This window comes from Podarcis melisellensis (genome assembly GCF_964234715.1).
Source record: "Podarcis melisellensis genome assembly, chromosome: 1".
NCBI lineage: Eukaryota > Metazoa > Chordata > Lepidosauria > Squamata > Lacertidae > Podarcis > Podarcis melisellensis.
The window spans coordinates 127698414-127715219 of record NC_138528.1 but is presented as its reverse complement, the minus strand read 5'-3'; the positions used below and the strand labels follow the sequence as shown (position 1 = coordinate 127715219).

The window sequence follows — 16806 nt, the reverse complement described above, 5'->3', positions numbered from 1 at the left end:
AACCTGAAGCACCACTTTAGCTAATGGGGCCTCCCGCTGTCGCCACGCCGCCAGAGCACGATTTCTGTTCTCATCCTGAAGCAAAGTTCTTATCCCGAGGTACTATTTCTGGGTTAGCGGAGTCTGTAACCTGAAGCGTATGTAACCTGAAGTGTATATAACCCTGTAGTTTGATCCTACTGTTGACTTTGGGACTTACACCTAAGTAGACATGCCCAGCGTCAAAGGCTTGCCGTGCAATCCTATTCCTGACATAGGCTGCTTGGAGCAATATAAGACAACGCTGCCCCCAAATGCCTGGTCCCCACTTCCAAAAGTCCACTCATATCCCATGAAACAGAGCGGGGTGGGTGGGTGGGAATTGTTTTTTGGGGGGTACAGCGTGCCTGAGAGTTGCCATCTTTTAGTGTGTCTCTGGCTTGGCAGCATTCATAACTGAGAATGAGAACAATGCTATATTATGACGCAGCAGGAACATGTTTGATATTGTGTTGTTGTTCTTTAGTCATTTAGTCGTGTCCGACTCTTCGGATTGGCTTCGAATTGGCTATGCGGTAATAAAAAGATATAAAATAAGTAACCGCAGGGGAGGGAAGTTGAGGGGAAGGTAAATTAGATTTGTAAAGATTTTGTTTTTCTTGTTAAAAATATTTGGAAAAGGTGAAAATTTTAAAAGAAAAAGAAAGCATTTAAGCCTTGCTATTGGGCAGCTATCTTTTCCCCTTTGTAATATCAAACATATTTTTTAATATCAAAGATATCTAATATCTTTTCCAGGAAAAGACCCTGATGTTGGGAAAGATGGAGGGCGCAAGGAGAAGGGGACGACAGAGGACGAGAGGGTTGGACAGTGTTCTCAAAGCTACCAGCATGAGTTTGACCAAACTGCGGGAGGCAGTGGAAGACAGGAGTGCCTGGCGTGCTCTGGTCCATGGGCACATTATATCTTTTAATCACAATCGGAGTACATTCTTTTTTTCAGAGAATTCTGTGCACTGTCGCTTGTTAAAGGCTGCTGGCAGTTGTAGCTCTTGTGAGGGGTAAACTACAACGGCCGGAATTTTCTCTTTAATTTATTCAACCGTGGTCATGTTGACCTTGGTCTTGCAGTGATTGTAGCATTGCCAGCCTAAGAACAACTTACGAAAGGCCCTAGCTCTTTCCCAACTCATGAAATGAGGTTGTGTTTGTTTTGGTTTTCTGCATAGTGTAGGGTTGGAATTGTGGGGAGACCAGAGCTCTTGTGTTTTTATCAACTATACAGAAGGCAGAAGCCCAACAGGCTTAGCGTTTTCCTGTGTTGTCGTTTAGTCATGTCCGACTCTTTGTGACCCCCTGGACCAGAGCACGCCAGGCACTTCTGTCTTCCACTGCCTCCCGCAGGTTGGTCAAACTCATGCTGGTAGCTTTGAGAACACTGTCCAACCATCTCGTCCTCTGTCATCCCCTTCTCCTTGTGCCCTCCATCTTTCCCGACATCAGGGTCTTTTCCAGGGAGTCTTCTCTTCTCATGAGGTGGCCAAAGTATTGGAGCCTCAGCTTCTCGATTTGTCCTTCCAGTGAGCACTCAGGGCTGATTTCCTTCAGAATGGAGAGGTTTGATCTTTTTGCAGTCCATGGGACTCTCAAGAGTCTCCTCCAGCACCAGAATTCAAAAGCATCAATTCTTCGGCGATCAGCCTTCTTGATGGTCCAGCTATCACTTCCATACATCACTACTGGTAAAACCATACCTTTAACTATACGGACTCTCAACACTCTTTCCATCAGACATCTCATTCCTTGTGCCTGATTTCTATTTGTGTCCTCCACCTTGATCCACAGATCTGCATATGACACAAATGCAAATAGTATGCAAATTTGTGTCTTCTTCTGTGGAAGGCTCAATCCAGTGCAGTCCAGTGTTCTGAGCCCAGAAATCATGTTGGCAACCCTGCCTTTGGTTTCTGCCTTCTGCGCCCTCTCCGCAGACTTTAGCCTGCTGGCTGCCTCTTTTGCCTGTTTCCCTGTTCCCCTGTTTCTTTGCCCTGCTGTTTCAGGATTCAAGGCTAGCCTTGTCTCTGTCCTAGACCTGATTTCACCCCAGGACTGATCTTTGGAAACTTCCCTCTCCAGCTTACATTCTCCAAACATCATTTGCACCCCAGTAAGTCTAAGACAAGGGACGCGGGTGGCGCTGTGGGTTAAACCACAGAGCCTAGGACTTGCTGATCAGGAGGTTGGCGGTTCGAATCCCCGCGACGGGGTGAGCTCCCGTTGCTCGGTCCCTGCTCCTGCCAACCTAGCAGTTCGAAAGCACATCAAAGTGCAAGTAGATAAATAGGTACTGCTCCAGCGGGAAGGTAAACGGTGTTTCCGTGCGCTGCTCTGGTTCACCGGAAGTTGCTTAGTCATGCTGGCCACATGACCCGGAAGCTGTACGCCGGCTCCCTCGGCCAATAAAGTGAGATGAGCGCTGCAACCCCAGAGTCGGTCATGACTGGACCTAATGGTCAGGGGTCCCTTTACCTTTACCTAAGTCTAAGACAGCAGCAGCAGCAGCCCGTCTATAGGGCCATGCCTATATCTTTATTTAAGCTAGCTCTAAATTAAGTGGGCAAAAGGTCTATTTCCCAGATATATAATATCTTGAAGTCCACAGACAAATATAGTTATTTCCCCTCACTTTCCCTTTCTATTCACCAAAAACTTCCCTTTCTGCTCAAAATTGCTTTTTAACTGCAGCTGTTTAGAAGACTACTTCTTGTTTACAATATTTTTTAAAAAATGACTCATCTGGGTGGTGCTGTTATTTTGAGCAGAATTCACGCCCCCAAGGGAGAGATGATGACTTGCGTGTATCTCGATTAAATCTGGAACAGAAATATTTTGCAAATGTTGAATTTATCCAGAGCAGGGAGGGACCCAAACAAAAATATTTTAGCCGGGGCTTATTTTCAGCCAGGACTTCCGCCACCTCTCAGATGGGCACCATTGCCACTTATGAGAGAACAAGGGAGGCATTCGTGGTGAGTTCTGGCACCTCTTTTTCTAGAAAAGGAAAGTGTCTTCTTCAATATGGATGAGAAAGGCCAAATGCAGCTCAATCATTCTTGATGCATGTGTTTAGAGATGAATGGATTGGGGGTGGGGGAACAGATAGATGGAAGGACAGACAAATATGAATGGGTAAAGTGGGACGCGGGTGGCGCTGTGGTCTAAACCACAGAGCCCAGGGCTTGCCGATCAGAAGGTCGGTGGTTCGAATCCCCGTGACGGGGTGAGCTCCCGTTGCTCGGTCCCTGCTCCTGCCAACCTAGCAGTTCGAAAGCATGTCAAAGTGCAAGTAGATAAATAGGTACCGCTCTGGCAGGAAGGTAAACGGTGTTTCCGTGCGCTGCTCTGGTTCGCCAGAAGCGGCTTAGTCATGCTGGTCACATGACCCGGAAGCTGTACGCCGGCTCCTTTACCTACCAGTCCATCATAGTTGAGAAGGCTGACCATGTGACCTGCATGACTGCTGAGTGTGCTATCAAGATGCTATCACAGGAATAAAATAACATAAAGGTAAAGATAAAGGGACCCCTGACCATTAGGTCCAGTTGTGACCGACTCTGGGGTTGCGGCGCTCATCTCACTTTATTGACCGAGGGAGCCGGCGTACAGCTTCCAGGTCATGTGGCCAGCACGACTAAGCCGCTTCTGGCGAACCAGAGCAGCACACGGAAACGCCGTTAACCTTCCCGCCTGAGCAGTACCTATTTATCTACTTGCACTTTGATGTGCTTTCAAACTGCTAGGTTGGCAGGAGCAGGGACCAAGCAATGGGAGATCACCGCGTCACAGGGATTTGAACCGCCGACATTCTGATCGGCAAGTCCTAGGCTCTGTGGTTTAACCCACAGCACCACCCGCAGCCCTTACATAAAATAACATGCCCATATATAAATATAAGTATAAAGTTGATAGGTCATTTTAGGATTGATCAAGGGGAAATCTAGAAGGTTCAAGATTATGGGGGCATGGAATCATGAGTCCAACAGCATCTCGTAGCTAAAAGCAGACAGGAACTTACAACAGAAGCAAAGCAAGGCACAGCAAGCAGGCTTGGGCTATAGGTCTAAATAGAAAGCTGATGAATGCAAGGGTTTGGGTAAGGGCAGCATGTGACAAATGTCTAAATGAGGAACCAAATTTGCTGATCGAGCTGGAACAGCAGGATGAGGAACTAGGTGAGAGATTATCACCAAGGAGCAGACAAAAATCTGGAGAGCTGTTCAGAAAGAGGCACCCCAAATTGGATGGAGATAGAGAAAAGTGATGAAAAATGCTATTGTCCAATAGATGCAAGCAGCAGAGAGATGGGTAAAATCTGGAATGGCTGGGACTAAATAAAGAAGAGCAGGAAAGAAGCAAGGCCTGCAAGAAATCTTGGTATGTGTTGTTTGTCTTCCGTTGCTTCTTATTCATTCTTTATTCCGACATAGTTATTAAAGCTCAATCAGTCTTTGAAATCATTTGAACTTGTCTGATCTATCACGGCTTGGGTCAGAAGCTGAGGAGACTTCAGCAAACTTCAGATTTGCTGGGTAGTAAGATGGGACGCGGGTGGCGCTGTGGTCTAAACCACTGAGCCTAGGGCTTGCCGATCAGAAGGTCGGCGGTTCGAATCCCTGCGACGGGGTGAGCTCCTGTTGCTCAGTCCCAGCTCCTGCCAACCTAGCAGTTCAAAAGCACGTCAAAGTGCAAGTAGATAAATAGGTACCGCTCCGGCGGGAAGGTAAACAGCGTTTCGTGCACTGCTCTGGTTCGCTAGAAGCGGCTTAGTCATGCTGGCCACATGACCCGGAAGCTGTACGCCGGCTCCCTCGGCCAGTAAAGTGAGATGAGCGCCGCAACCCCAGAGTCAGTCACGACTGGACCTAATGGTCAGGGGTCCCTTTACCTTTCAAGATCCCTATGGGTGGCATTGGGTCACATTATAAAATACCTCGTAAAATAAAAGTCCCATCCAACATCGTTGATGGATGACTTTGAAACCTCCCGCCTGACTCTCTCCCTTCTTAGGATTCTTAATCTCAAAACTGGATTTCAACTGGGCAGCCGTGCAAGCAGAGAAGCAGAAGGTCGCCTTCCGTAAAGTTCAGCACATGCAGCCCACCCTGATAAATCTCTTACAGTATCAGCGGCTTAGATGGTTTTCTCAGGAAGGTGGCAGAGATTCTCATTCCTCATACATGCTCTGCACAAGCTGTTTACCACAGGCTTCATTCAGAGGTTTCTGTCACTGCAGAGACTAGTGCAAATACTAAACACCTAGGAATGAAACATTCCCCGCTGTGAACAGGATGAATCTTCAGTTATCTCAAGCTGGGTTTGATCATCAACATTTTTTAACATTAATTTGCGGAATGGCCCCATCAATTGCTCCTATATGCATAATCCAACGTGCCGATCTCGCACATGCTGTTTTCTAAGAACATTTGCACGGCGTGTTTTGATTTCATTAGGAATGAAGTTAATTAAAGTTAATGATGATGAGTGGCATGTGGAAAATCTCCGTAGAGTGAATCTAGATGCTTGAATGGGATGTGCGAAATCTCTAAAGTTGTTTTATTTTGTTTGGGCCTGATCTGTGGGCCACACTTAATGCGTTTCGGGTGATGTCTCTGGTGCTCACCTTTTACACTCCAGTCCTAACCATATTTAATTCCAGCGGGTGCAGAATGCCGCGGTGAGATTCCTTACGGGGTCCTCGCTGCGAGATCACATTCACCCGGTGCTATACCAGCTGCACTGGCTCCCGGTGGAGTACAGGGTCAGGTTTAAGGTGCTGGTTTTAACCTTTAAAGCCCTATACAGCCTAGGACCCTTGTACCTACAGGACCGCCTCTCCTGGTATGTCCCACAGAGGACCTTACGGTCTTCCAACAAAAATATCTTGGAGGTCCCGGGCCACAGGGAGGTTAGGCTGGCCTCAACCAGAGCCAGGGCTTTTTCGGCTGGTGGAACGCTCTGTCACAAGAGACTAGGGCCCTGCGGGACTTGACATCTTTCTGCAGGGCCTGCAAGACAGAGCTGTTCCACCAGGCCTTTGGCCAGGGCGCAGCCTGACTCCCTCCTTTGGCAATTCTCACAGAACTCTAGCCCAATGGTTGCCATCAATTTGATCTGAATTAATTTTATAATGAAATGATTTTAGAATGTTGTATTATTTTATTGTTGTTAGCCGCCCTGAGCCCGGCTTTGGCTGGGGAGGGCGAGATATAAATAAAAATTTGTTGTTGTTGTTATTTTTATGCTGTTGGACTATTGCAGTAATCTTCACTTCTAATTACAACTGGTGGAACATATTTATTTATTTACTGATTATACTGCCCTTCATCCATAGGGCGGTTCACATCTCACAGCATCTTAATGTTAGCAAGTTATCTTATAAATGAAAGGGATGGAAAAGGGATTTCTCAAAAGAGTAACAGAGATTGCAAACAAATATTTTGCAAATGTTGAATTTGTCCAGAGCAGGGAGGGACCCTTTTGCGGCTGTGGCTCCGATCTGGTGGAACGCTCTGCCACAAGAGTTCCACCAGGCCTTTGGCCAGGGCACAGCCTGACTCCCTCCTTTGGCAATCTTCACAGAACTCTAGCCCAATGGTTGCCATTAATTTGATTATGAATTGATTTTAGAATGAAATGATTTTAGAATGTTGTATTATTTTATTGTTGTTAGCCGCCCTGAGCCCCCGGCTTCGGCTTGGGAGGGCAGGATATAAATAAATTTATTATTATTATTATTATTATTATTATTATTATTATTATTATTATTTATTTATTTATTATTAGAAATCCCTTTTCTTTGAATCCAGTATACTTCCACATGGGCGTGCTTGAGAAACAATTCATTGACTAAAAGGGGAGGTGGTAGTACCAGCCTGTGTTTGCATGCAGGTGTTGAACAGAGCTGTCCTTTACCTTCACGTGTAAAGTGGGAGACTGTCAGAGGCTGATATTCACAATATACAGTGGTACCTCAAGTTACAAACTTAATTCGTTCCGGAGGTCTGTTCTTAACTCAAAACCGTTCTTAACCTGAGGCACGCTTTTGCTAATGGGGCCTCCCGCTGCTGCCGGCGCACGGTTTCTGTTCTCATCCTGGGGCAAAGTAGCCAGTGTGGTGTAGTGGTTAAGAGTGGTGGACTCGTAATCTGGTGAACTGGGTTTGCATCTCCACTCCTCCACATGCAGCTGCTGGGTGACCTTGGGCCAGTCACACTTCTCTGAAGTCTCTCAGCCCCACTCACCTCACAGAGTGTTTGTTGTGGGGGAGGAAGGGAAAGGGGAATGTTAGCCGCTTTGAGACTCCTTTGGGTAGTGATAAAGTGGGATATCAAATCCAAACTCTTCTTCTTCTTCTTCTTCTTCTTCTTCTTCTTCTTCTTCTTCTTCTTCTTCTTCTTCTTCAACCCGAGGTACTACTTCCAGGTTAGTGGAGTTTCTAACCCGAGGTGCTTGTAACCCGACGTACCACCGTATTACACTTACAGTCAAATCCCAGTTATGACCTATTTCCTCCCCAATTATGCCTTTTTAACGGGGCTACATTGAGTTTCCCAGAACAATTCTGTCACACAAACCATTCCTACCAAGCTTCCAGGGAGACTCCAATTCTTAATTTGATGATGATTGATGGTGATGTGTTTTCACATGCTGTTGTTTTCTGACATTCCAGTTATGTTTTCCATCCTGCATTCACACTATTTTCTTTTCTTCGTCTCTGATTTCTGTTTCAGACTTCATTAGCAAAGTGCCCACCCGGAGCGGCTGACTCAAAACTTTGGACGGACAATAAGTAGCAAAGCTTCTCAGCCATTCTGAAAGGTAGGAAGGTCTTGCCCTTTCCATATTGACATTTTTACTTAATTACATTTATTTTTGAAACGTTTTTACTTTTCCAGAGGAGATAACATATAAGAAAAAAAAGGAAGAGGTGGATTGCCGTATTTTCGCTCTATAAGACGCACCAGACCACAAGACACACCTAGTTTTTGGAGGAGGAAAACAAGGGAAAAAAATATTCTGAATCTCAGAAGCCAGAACAGCAAGAGGGATCGCTGCACAGTGAAAGCAGCAATCCCTCTTGCTATTCTGGCTTCTGGGATAGCTGTGCAGCCTGCATTCATTCCATAAGACGCACACACATTTCCCCTTACTTTTTAGGAGGGAAAAAGTGAGTCTTATAGAGCAAAAAATACGATAGTTTATGAATTGCTGGGTCTTTGATAGCGACCTATAGCAGATCGATGCTGGCAGGTTGCTATAAAAGGCCATTGCTATGCACATTCAAGCGGAAATTAATTATTTTGATGAGCGCTACTTTTTTCCCTCTTGTTTTCCCCCACTCCACCCCTTTTTTCACTGCCCTTCCTTTCAGCAGATAGTCAGCAACCGTGGCATCTGCCGATCTCATGGAGTACGAAGACAACTTCACGGAATACTTTGGGGCTTACGAAGAGGACGAGCCCCCCGTGTCCCACCTCACCCACGCACAGGTGGCGTCGCTTGTTTTCCACGGCGTGGCTTTTCTCCTGGGAGTGCCTGGCAATGCGATCGTCATCTGGATTATGGGCTTTAAATGGGACAAGACCGTGACTTCCCTCTGGTTCCTCAACCTGGCTATTGCGGACTTCATCTTTGTCCTTTTCCTCCCTCTCTACATCGCCTACGTGGCCACGGGCTTCCACTGGCCCTTTGGGAAGTGGCTATGCAAAGCAAACTCCTTCATTGCTCTCTTCAACATGTTTGCCAGCGTCTTCTTCCTGACAGCCATCAGCCTTGACCGTTACGTCCATCTGATCCACCCTGTCTTCTCCTACCGGCATCGGACTCTCAAGAACACCTTCTTTATGATTGCTTTCATCTGGGTTTTGGCCACGCTCATTGGAAGTCCGGCGCTGTACTTTAGAGATACCCTTACACTACACAACAATGTCACCATTTGCTACAACAACTTCCATCCCACTGACGTCAATCTTGTTATCCTCAGACACCATGTTCTGACCTGGGTAAGGTTCATTTGCGGCTACCTCTTTCCTCTGTTGACCATGATTGTTTGCTACTCTCTTCTGATATGCCAGGTGAAGAAAACTGCCACGCTGACCTCCAGCAGGCTCTTCTGGACTGTTCTGGCTGTGGTGGTGGTTTTTTTCGTTTGCTGGACCCCATACCAAATATTCAGCATCCTTGAGCTCTCTGCTCACCACGATAACTACTGGCACGACTTGCTCCGCGACGCCATTCCTCTTTCCGTCAGCTTTGCTTTCATCAACAGCTGCCTTAACCCCATTCTTTACGTCCTCCTCAGCAAGAAACTCCAGTCCTGTTTCAGTGTGACGTTTTCAGAACTGGTGAAGCACACCCTCTGGGAAGTCAGCCGGTCTGGGACAGTCAGCGAACAAGTCTGGAATTCTTTGAGTCTACAGCAGGGCGAAGCATCTGAGCTGGAGACTTCTCTGGGTGAAATCACTCCCTGACGGGCACTCACTCTGCAATATGCCCACCTTATTAAGATCTAGACATCAGAGGTGTTTGTAACCCAACCGTCACTACACAAAAGTAGCCAAAGTTGTGCTCCCCAGGTGGAACTCTTTTTGCTTTGACCCCATTCAGCTCCCATGAGCTGCATATTTTTTCCAGTAAAACTTCTTTAGTAAAAGGACACAGGTTTTGTCGTCATTGTTATGTCATCCGCATGTTGCGTACAGCCACTCTCCTCATCCTTGACCATTGTCCACGAAGGCAATGATAGAAGCTGGAGGTCTGAATGAGGTCAAAACAGCAGAAGTCCATAAGCAACTTCAATTGTTCGTAGGGTTGACAAACTTTTAGGCATCCAAAACTCACATGTGTCTGAGGAGCCATCATTAAAATGTTGTGATCTTCATCCCAAAGCCATTTAAAGCTTTATCTGCCAATTTCTGCACATCAAGCTACTGTTAAAAGTCACAATAGAAGGCCTGATAATTTCCCCACCCCAAATTCAAGCTACTGAGGGAGGAAAGATGTTTGTGCAGGGACTTAGGATCATGGAAGACAGTGTGTGTCGTGGAAGGTTCTTATTTTATAGTTCTTCAGTATCAAAACATTGTCCTTCCAGCACTCTAAGCAAAGACATCGATTCTCCCTTGAAGTAACTGCACAGGGAAATGTCACACAAAACAACAAGCAAATGCACTTTTTGATGTGCTTTTCAAAACATAGTACCTTTGCAATCTTTTAAAGTAGTCAAGTATACTTTATTATATATATTTTTGGCACAGAGCCTTGCTGAACAAAACTGACAATTTCTCTTCCCCTTTGCTTATGGTTTTTTGCTTAGTTTCTGCTGAACATGTCAAAGATTATATATATTAAATGCAAGGATTCCACTGCTTCCAATGAGGCAGGTTGATCTGTAACCCTGCTAGCCGGCTTTATCAACATATTCAGTAAACCTGGCTCCTTAATCCTATAGGTCGTATCCAACAATAGTCCTCCTCAGGGTCAACACATTGGAATTAAGAGGCAGAACTAATTAAACCCATTAATTTCAGCAGGTCTACTCCGAGTAGGACCAGTCCCAGGTATAGAATTTGGCAGAGCAAGACATTTGCACATGAGGTTTCTGGTCCACTGAAATGATTTGCACAGAGACACGTTGATCTGGGTATTTTGCACTTCCAGAGGGTTTAGGCAAACAGTTTTGTTCTACAAAAGCAAAGCAATACATTCACTAAGAATGGCTTTCAGAGATCAAGCCGCTTTAGCTGATTTCACTTAATCTCAGCCAGATATTAGCCTAGCTGCCTAATATTTAGTGGTAGCACCACTGTATTCCTTTCAAATGATAGCATACTGCCTGTTCTGACCTTAAATATGGTGGTTTCTTCAGCACTGCCACCCCAGGCAATTGATCCCTCCTTGCCTTTGCTTTATTACTGCGCAAGTCTTTTTTTAACACACATTTTTCTCGGGTTTTTGTTTTCCCCTTAGCTTCATGTGCCCCATCCTGTCTTCCTCTGAGCTCCCTGTCCCTCGCCTTGTCTCCTGAAACGTCTTCCCAGTCTTTCGCATCACCGGAAAGCTACCCTCCCAATGTTTTCATCTACGAAACCCCTCTAGATTAACGTTTCACCTCGAAATCCCAACTTCCCCTCCTCTCACAAACTCTGGATGGAAAACATGCTGACAGCTTTCTCCCCTGAGCAGGGAGGGATGACTGTGGATGTCCTAGCGCTCAGAAAGGTGTGAGGGGCTTTGCCACTGCAGTAGCGATCCATGAAAGGAGGACAGAACGTATATTTCCAATGGGACTTGTTTGTAAAAGCATGCTTGGATCCTGTTTGTAGAAAACAATTTACATGTGCATTGCATTTCTTTGAGACGTATGGTGGAAACTATTTACATTGATGTAGGCTGCAAATGTGTTGCAGCCATATTTTAAAATCATCATATTGCCAAAGCAAGGAAACAGCATTTGAAATAAATACTTCAGATTAATTTTGTTTGTTTTGGTTTTGACTCATAATGCCATTACAAATGTGGCGAGCTGGGAAGCTTTGCCAGCTGTGTGTGTTTTGGGAAGAGGAGGGAGAAGACTCTATTTTCTGAACCTCTCTGGGTAGGAAATAATGGTGTTTGTATGTAAGGCGAGGAATGTGAAATGAGCAAAAGCTTTCTAGATGCTTAATTCCTTGGCCACATTATACTAAATTGCTTTGCTTTCTCGAGCAATCAGCTCTGTACATGTTTGGTGTTCCTTGCCTCTGTAATAAATGGAAATCTGCCCTTATTTCCTTATGGGGGACACAAGAGCCCTTACAGAGTCCTTTGTAGGTTCTCCATCGGTCAGAGGGAAGAACAGAGGCCAAGCAGAGAATATTGAGAAGCAAAGCAGCTAGTAAGCCTGATCTTTATTGAACTGTTGCAACAGGGTGCTCCCCTCATATGCAGGAAAGGAGGAGGACCCAGAACCAAGGTGTGTCTGCCCTTATATAGACATTTAAAATTGCCAGCCCTGGAGTCAAAGACCACCCCCAGAAACATCATACCTACATTGCAGAAAGGGTGGGCTAAAGCAGAAATCTGAGTGGGTTGTTTACCTCCTGGCAAGTTACCTGATAATGCTTACTGGATTGATACCCTGGGGAGCCTGGCCAGTCTTTTGTAATGATAAATACCATATTTTTCGCTCTATAAGACGCACCGGACCACAAGACGCACCTAGTTTTTGGAGGAGGAAAACAAGGAAAAAAATATTCTGAATCTCAGAAGCCAGAACAGCAAGAGGGATTGCTGTGCAGTGAAAGCTGTTGTTCTGGCTTCTGGGATAGCTGCGCAGCCTGCATTCGCTCCATAAGACGCACACACATTTTCCCTTATTTTTTAGGAGAGAAAAAGTGAGTCTTATAGAGCAAAAAATACGGTACTTAGTTCCTGAACCAAGTCACAGGCTCACCCTATTCATACACAGACATACCCTTAAGACAAGATTTGTGAAGGAAAAGACAATGGGGAGGCTTTTCCATTTGACTTTGCAGAGAAAACACCTGGTAAGTTGGGAGTCAAAACAACTTCATGGCTGTTCTCCTGTGCTGCCTCAGACTTGTGGTTTATATATGTACGTGTTTGCTTGGTACATTTATGAACATTTATTATATACCCTTATTTTATTATTTCGCCATGCATTCTCACGTGGCTTAGCTCATTTCTTCATGGGTTCTGTATTGGTTGGGACAGATGACTTTTCTCCATAAATTCTCCGAATTTGTTATAGTCATGGTGCGGGTTGCTTTGTGTTTTGAATTAATTGTCCTAGATTTAGTGATCTGTTTTCTTGATCGGAGTTTCTAGCTTTCAGTTGTTTCCCATCTGTAAAATGGGTTTCAAGAATGTCTTCTAAACGGAATTGCTTCGTGTGTTGCATGTTGACGTGTGCTGTGCAGCCGGGCTCACCTGCTTTGAGTTGCATTCAAGCTCTTGCTTTGTGTCTGTGAATATCCACCCTCCCTTCCCCACAGGTGGGCGGGGTTTGCGGCACTGAGCGGGGCTCACCTGGACGGGTGCCACCCACCTGCTTGAGCTGGCCTTTGACCCGCCCTCAGCCAGGGGGACAATGGATGGCCAGCCGGGGGCGGGCCTAAGGCCCAAAGAAAAGAGGCTGACCCCTGGGCTCAAGCCTCTTTTGCCTTTCTTCCTTCCAGGATCAATGACTTCACTGGGCAATGACTTCTGGCTCCACGACCTGCGACGAGCCCTTGGGGACTGGATAGATGGCGGGGTTTGATTGGTCCTCGGTTATGGGACTTGGCAGTGAGGCCCTTAGGGCCTCGAGTGGTGGTTTTAGGCCTTGGCAAGGTAGCCTTTAGTCTAACATCAAGTTGGGGAGATGCTTTCATGCTCCTTCCCCATGTGGCGGCGCTTGCAGGGCCCGTTAAAGGGCAAAACCGGGAGTCCCTGCCTCTAGAGTGGCAGCATGTAGGTCAAACTCCCTGGACAAGGTCAGTGGAAGGGCATGCTGTGCAAGTTTGTGCTTTGCAGTCCCCTCTCACTGGGCCTCAACTGCCTGCATATCCTCAGCCAGGCGGGCTGAGAGGGTTACCTGCCAAGGCCTGTGCCCAGTTTCCCACTTCTGAAGTTCAATACAGTTGTGGCCAATTTGAACCCATACTCTGGTCTCTTGTCTTATCATTTGGGGAAAGGGGTAGGCACCACAGACAGGGTTTAGTGCATGTGCCCGCATATAGATTTGTATTAGGTTGATCTGTGCGGACAGCCCGCATTTGCTGTAAGATTTCAGTCCCGTGTTCAAACGCACCTGCCTGTGTGTGTCACGTTCAGTCTGTCCTTCGCTCACAGCTCCTCGCTCATTGCTCATTTCTCCTTATGGGAGAAATAACACCAGCAAAATTTATGTACTGTGGAAAAGTACTTTAGTGAACTATACGTGATTTGTGTGTGGGCTGCAAATGGCTGCAGAACAGCTGGCGTTCGTGACTGAGCAACTGGCTTTGCAGAAAACAAAATGCATGCCAAACTTACTGCGGAGTGTTTGCAAAACTGGAATTGGGCTGTTTTGGGAGCTGGCCTGGCCCCTGTGAAGGTTCGCCTAATAGATCACAGAATATGTTGCTAGTAAATTCCTAGGCAAGGTTATGCAATATTTGAAGATGGAGGCATGCATTATCAAAGGCACCCCTCCAATGCACACAAACAGGGTGGTTCTAGGGCACATTCTTTGAAAGCAGTGTGGGACCTGGGATGCCCTGACCACCTGCCAAAGGAAAGTCCAATGCTGTAAAGAAAAATATTGCATAGGAACCTGGAATGTAAGAACCATGAACCTGGGTAAGTTGGAGGTGGTCAAAAATGAGATGGCAAGAATAAATATTGACATCCTGGGCATCAGTGAACTAAAATGGACGGGAATGGGTGAATTCAGTTCGGATGACCATCATATCTACTACTGTGGGCAAGAAACCCGTAAAAGAAATGGAGTGGCCCTCATAGTCAACAAAAGAGTGGCGAAAGCTGTACTGGGATGCAATCTCAAAAATGATAGAATGATCTCGATACGAATCCAAGGCAGACCTTTTAACATCACAGTAATCCAAGTTTATGCACCAACTACTTGTGCTGAAGAAACTGAAATTGACCAATTCTATGAAGACTTACAACACCTTATAGAAGTGACACCAAAGAAGGATGTTCTTCTCATTATAGGGGATTGGAATGCTAAAGTAGGGAGTCAAGAGATAAAAGGAACAACTGGCAAGTTTGGCCTTGGAGATCAAAACGAAGCAGGGCAAAGGCTAATAGGGTTCTGTCAAGAGAACAAGCTGGTCATCACAAACACGCTTTTCCAACAACACAAGAGACGACTCTACACATGGACATCACCAGATGGGCAGCATCGAAATCAGATTGATTATATTCTCTGCAGCCAAAGATGGAGAAGCTCTATACAGTCAGCAAAAACAAGACCTGGAGCTGACTGTGGCGCAGATCATCAGCTTCTTATAGCAAAATTCAAGCTTAAACTGAAGAAAGTAGGAAAAACCACTGAGCCGGTAAGATACAATCTAAGTCAAATCCCTTATGAATACACAGTGGAAGTGAGGAACAGGTTTAAGGATTTAGATTTGGTGGACAGAATGCCTGAAGAACTATGGATGGAGGCTCGTAACATTATACAGGAGGCAGCAACGAAAACCATCCCAATGAAAAGGAAATGCAAGAAAGCAAAGTGGGTGTCCAATGAGGCCTTACAAATAGCGGGGGAGAGAAGGCAAGCAAAATGCGAGGGAGATGGTGAAAGATACAGGAAATTGAATGCAGATTTCCAAAGAATAGCAAGGAGAGACAAGAAGACCTTCTTAAACGAGCAATGCAAAGAAATAGAGGAAAGCAATAGAATGGGAAGAACCAGAGATCTGTTCAAGAAAATTGGAGATATGAAAGGAACATTTCGTACAAAGATTTCCATAATAAAGGACAAAAGTGGAAAGGACCTAACAGAAGCAGAAGACATCAAGAAGAGGTGGCAAGAATACACAGAGGAATTATACCAGAAAGAAATGGATGTCTCGTATACCCCAGGTAGTGTGGTTGCTGACCTTGAGCCAGACATCCTGGAAAGTGAAGTCAAATGGGCCTTAGAAAGCACTGCAAATAACAAGGCCAGTGGAAGTGATGGTATTCCAGCTGAACTATTTAAAATTTTAAAAGATGATGCTGTTAAGGTGCTACACTCAATATGCCAGCAAGTTTGGAAAACTCAGCAGTGGCCAGAAGATTGGAGAAGATCAGTCTACATCCCAATCCCAAAGAAGGGCAGTGCCAAAGAATGCTCCAACTACCGCACAATTGCACTCATTTCACACGCTAGCAAGGTTATGCTTAAAATTCTACAAGGAAGGCTCAAGCAGTATGTGGACCGAGAACTCCCAGAAGTGCAAGCTGGATTTAGAAGAGGCAGAGGAACCAGAGACCAAATTGCAAACATGCGCTGGATTATGGAGAAAGCTAGAGAGTTCCAGAAAGACATCTACTTCTGCTTCATTGACTATGCAAAAGCCTTTGACTGTGTCAACCACGGCAAACTATGGCAAGTTCTTAAAGAAATGGGAGTGCCAGATCACCTCATCTGTCTCCTGAGAAATCTCTATGTGGGACAAGAAGCTACAGTTAGAACTGGATATGGAACAACTGATTGGTTCAAAATTGGGAAAGGAGTATGACAAGGCTGTATTTTGTCTCCCTGCTTATTTAACTTATATGCAGAATTCATCATGCGAAAGGCTGGTCTGGATGAATCCCTAGCCGGAATTAAGATTGCCGGAAGAAATATCAACAACCTCAGATATGCAGATGACACAACTTTGATGGCAGAAAGTGAAGAGGAATTAAAGAACCTTTTAATGAGCATGAAAGAGGAGAGCGCAAAATATGGTCTGAAGCTCAACATCAAGAAAACGAAGATCATGGCCACTGGTCCCATCACCTCCTGGCAAATAGAAGGGGAAGAAATGGAGGTAGTGAGAGATTTTACTTTCTTGGGCTCAATGATCACTGCAGATGGTGATAGCAGCCACGAAATTAAAAGACGCCTGCTTCTTGGGAGAAGGGCAATGACAGGCCTAGACAGCATCTTGAGAAGTAGAGACATCACCTTGCCAACAAAGGTTCGCATAGTTAAAGCTATGGTTTTCCCAGTAGTGATGTATGGAAGTGAGAGCTGGACCATAAAGAAGGCTGATCGCCGAAGAATTGATGCTTTTGAATTATGGTGCT

The 16806-nt window shown here is 45.6% G+C and overlaps 2 protein-coding genes across 6 annotated transcripts in view; both read left to right on the top strand.

The window, feature by feature from the left end:
• The window catches only part of LOC309362568 (chemerin-like receptor 2), a 37750-nt gene extending 26236 nt beyond the window's left edge, over window positions 1–11514 (top strand). For 2 of the 5 annotated variants that reach the window (XM_081898205.1, XM_081898206.1), the window contains 2 exons: window positions 7770–7857; window positions 8411–11514. In XM_081898205.1, the coding sequence (XP_081754331.1) occupies window positions 8445–9509 (1065 nt within the window). In that variant the 5' untranslated portion in view covers window positions 7770–7857; window positions 8411–8444 and the 3' untranslated portion in view covers window positions 9510–11514. Of the gene's footprint in view, window positions 1–3827; window positions 4414–7769; window positions 7858–8410 lie in introns of those variants that run through there. The other 3 variants (XM_081898204.1, XM_081898207.1, XM_081898203.1) reach the window with 3 other exon arrangements.
• Window positions 11515–14355: 2841 nt separating this feature from the next.
• Window positions 14356–16806, top strand: part of LOC309376722 (uncharacterized protein) — a 97122-nt gene continuing 94671 nt past the window's right edge. The window contains exon 1 of the mRNA XM_081923328.1: window positions 14356–16228. Coding sequence (XP_081779454.1) covers window positions 14388–16228 — 1841 coding nt within the window. The 5' untranslated portion in view covers window positions 14356–14387. The remainder of the gene's footprint in view (window positions 16229–16806) is intronic.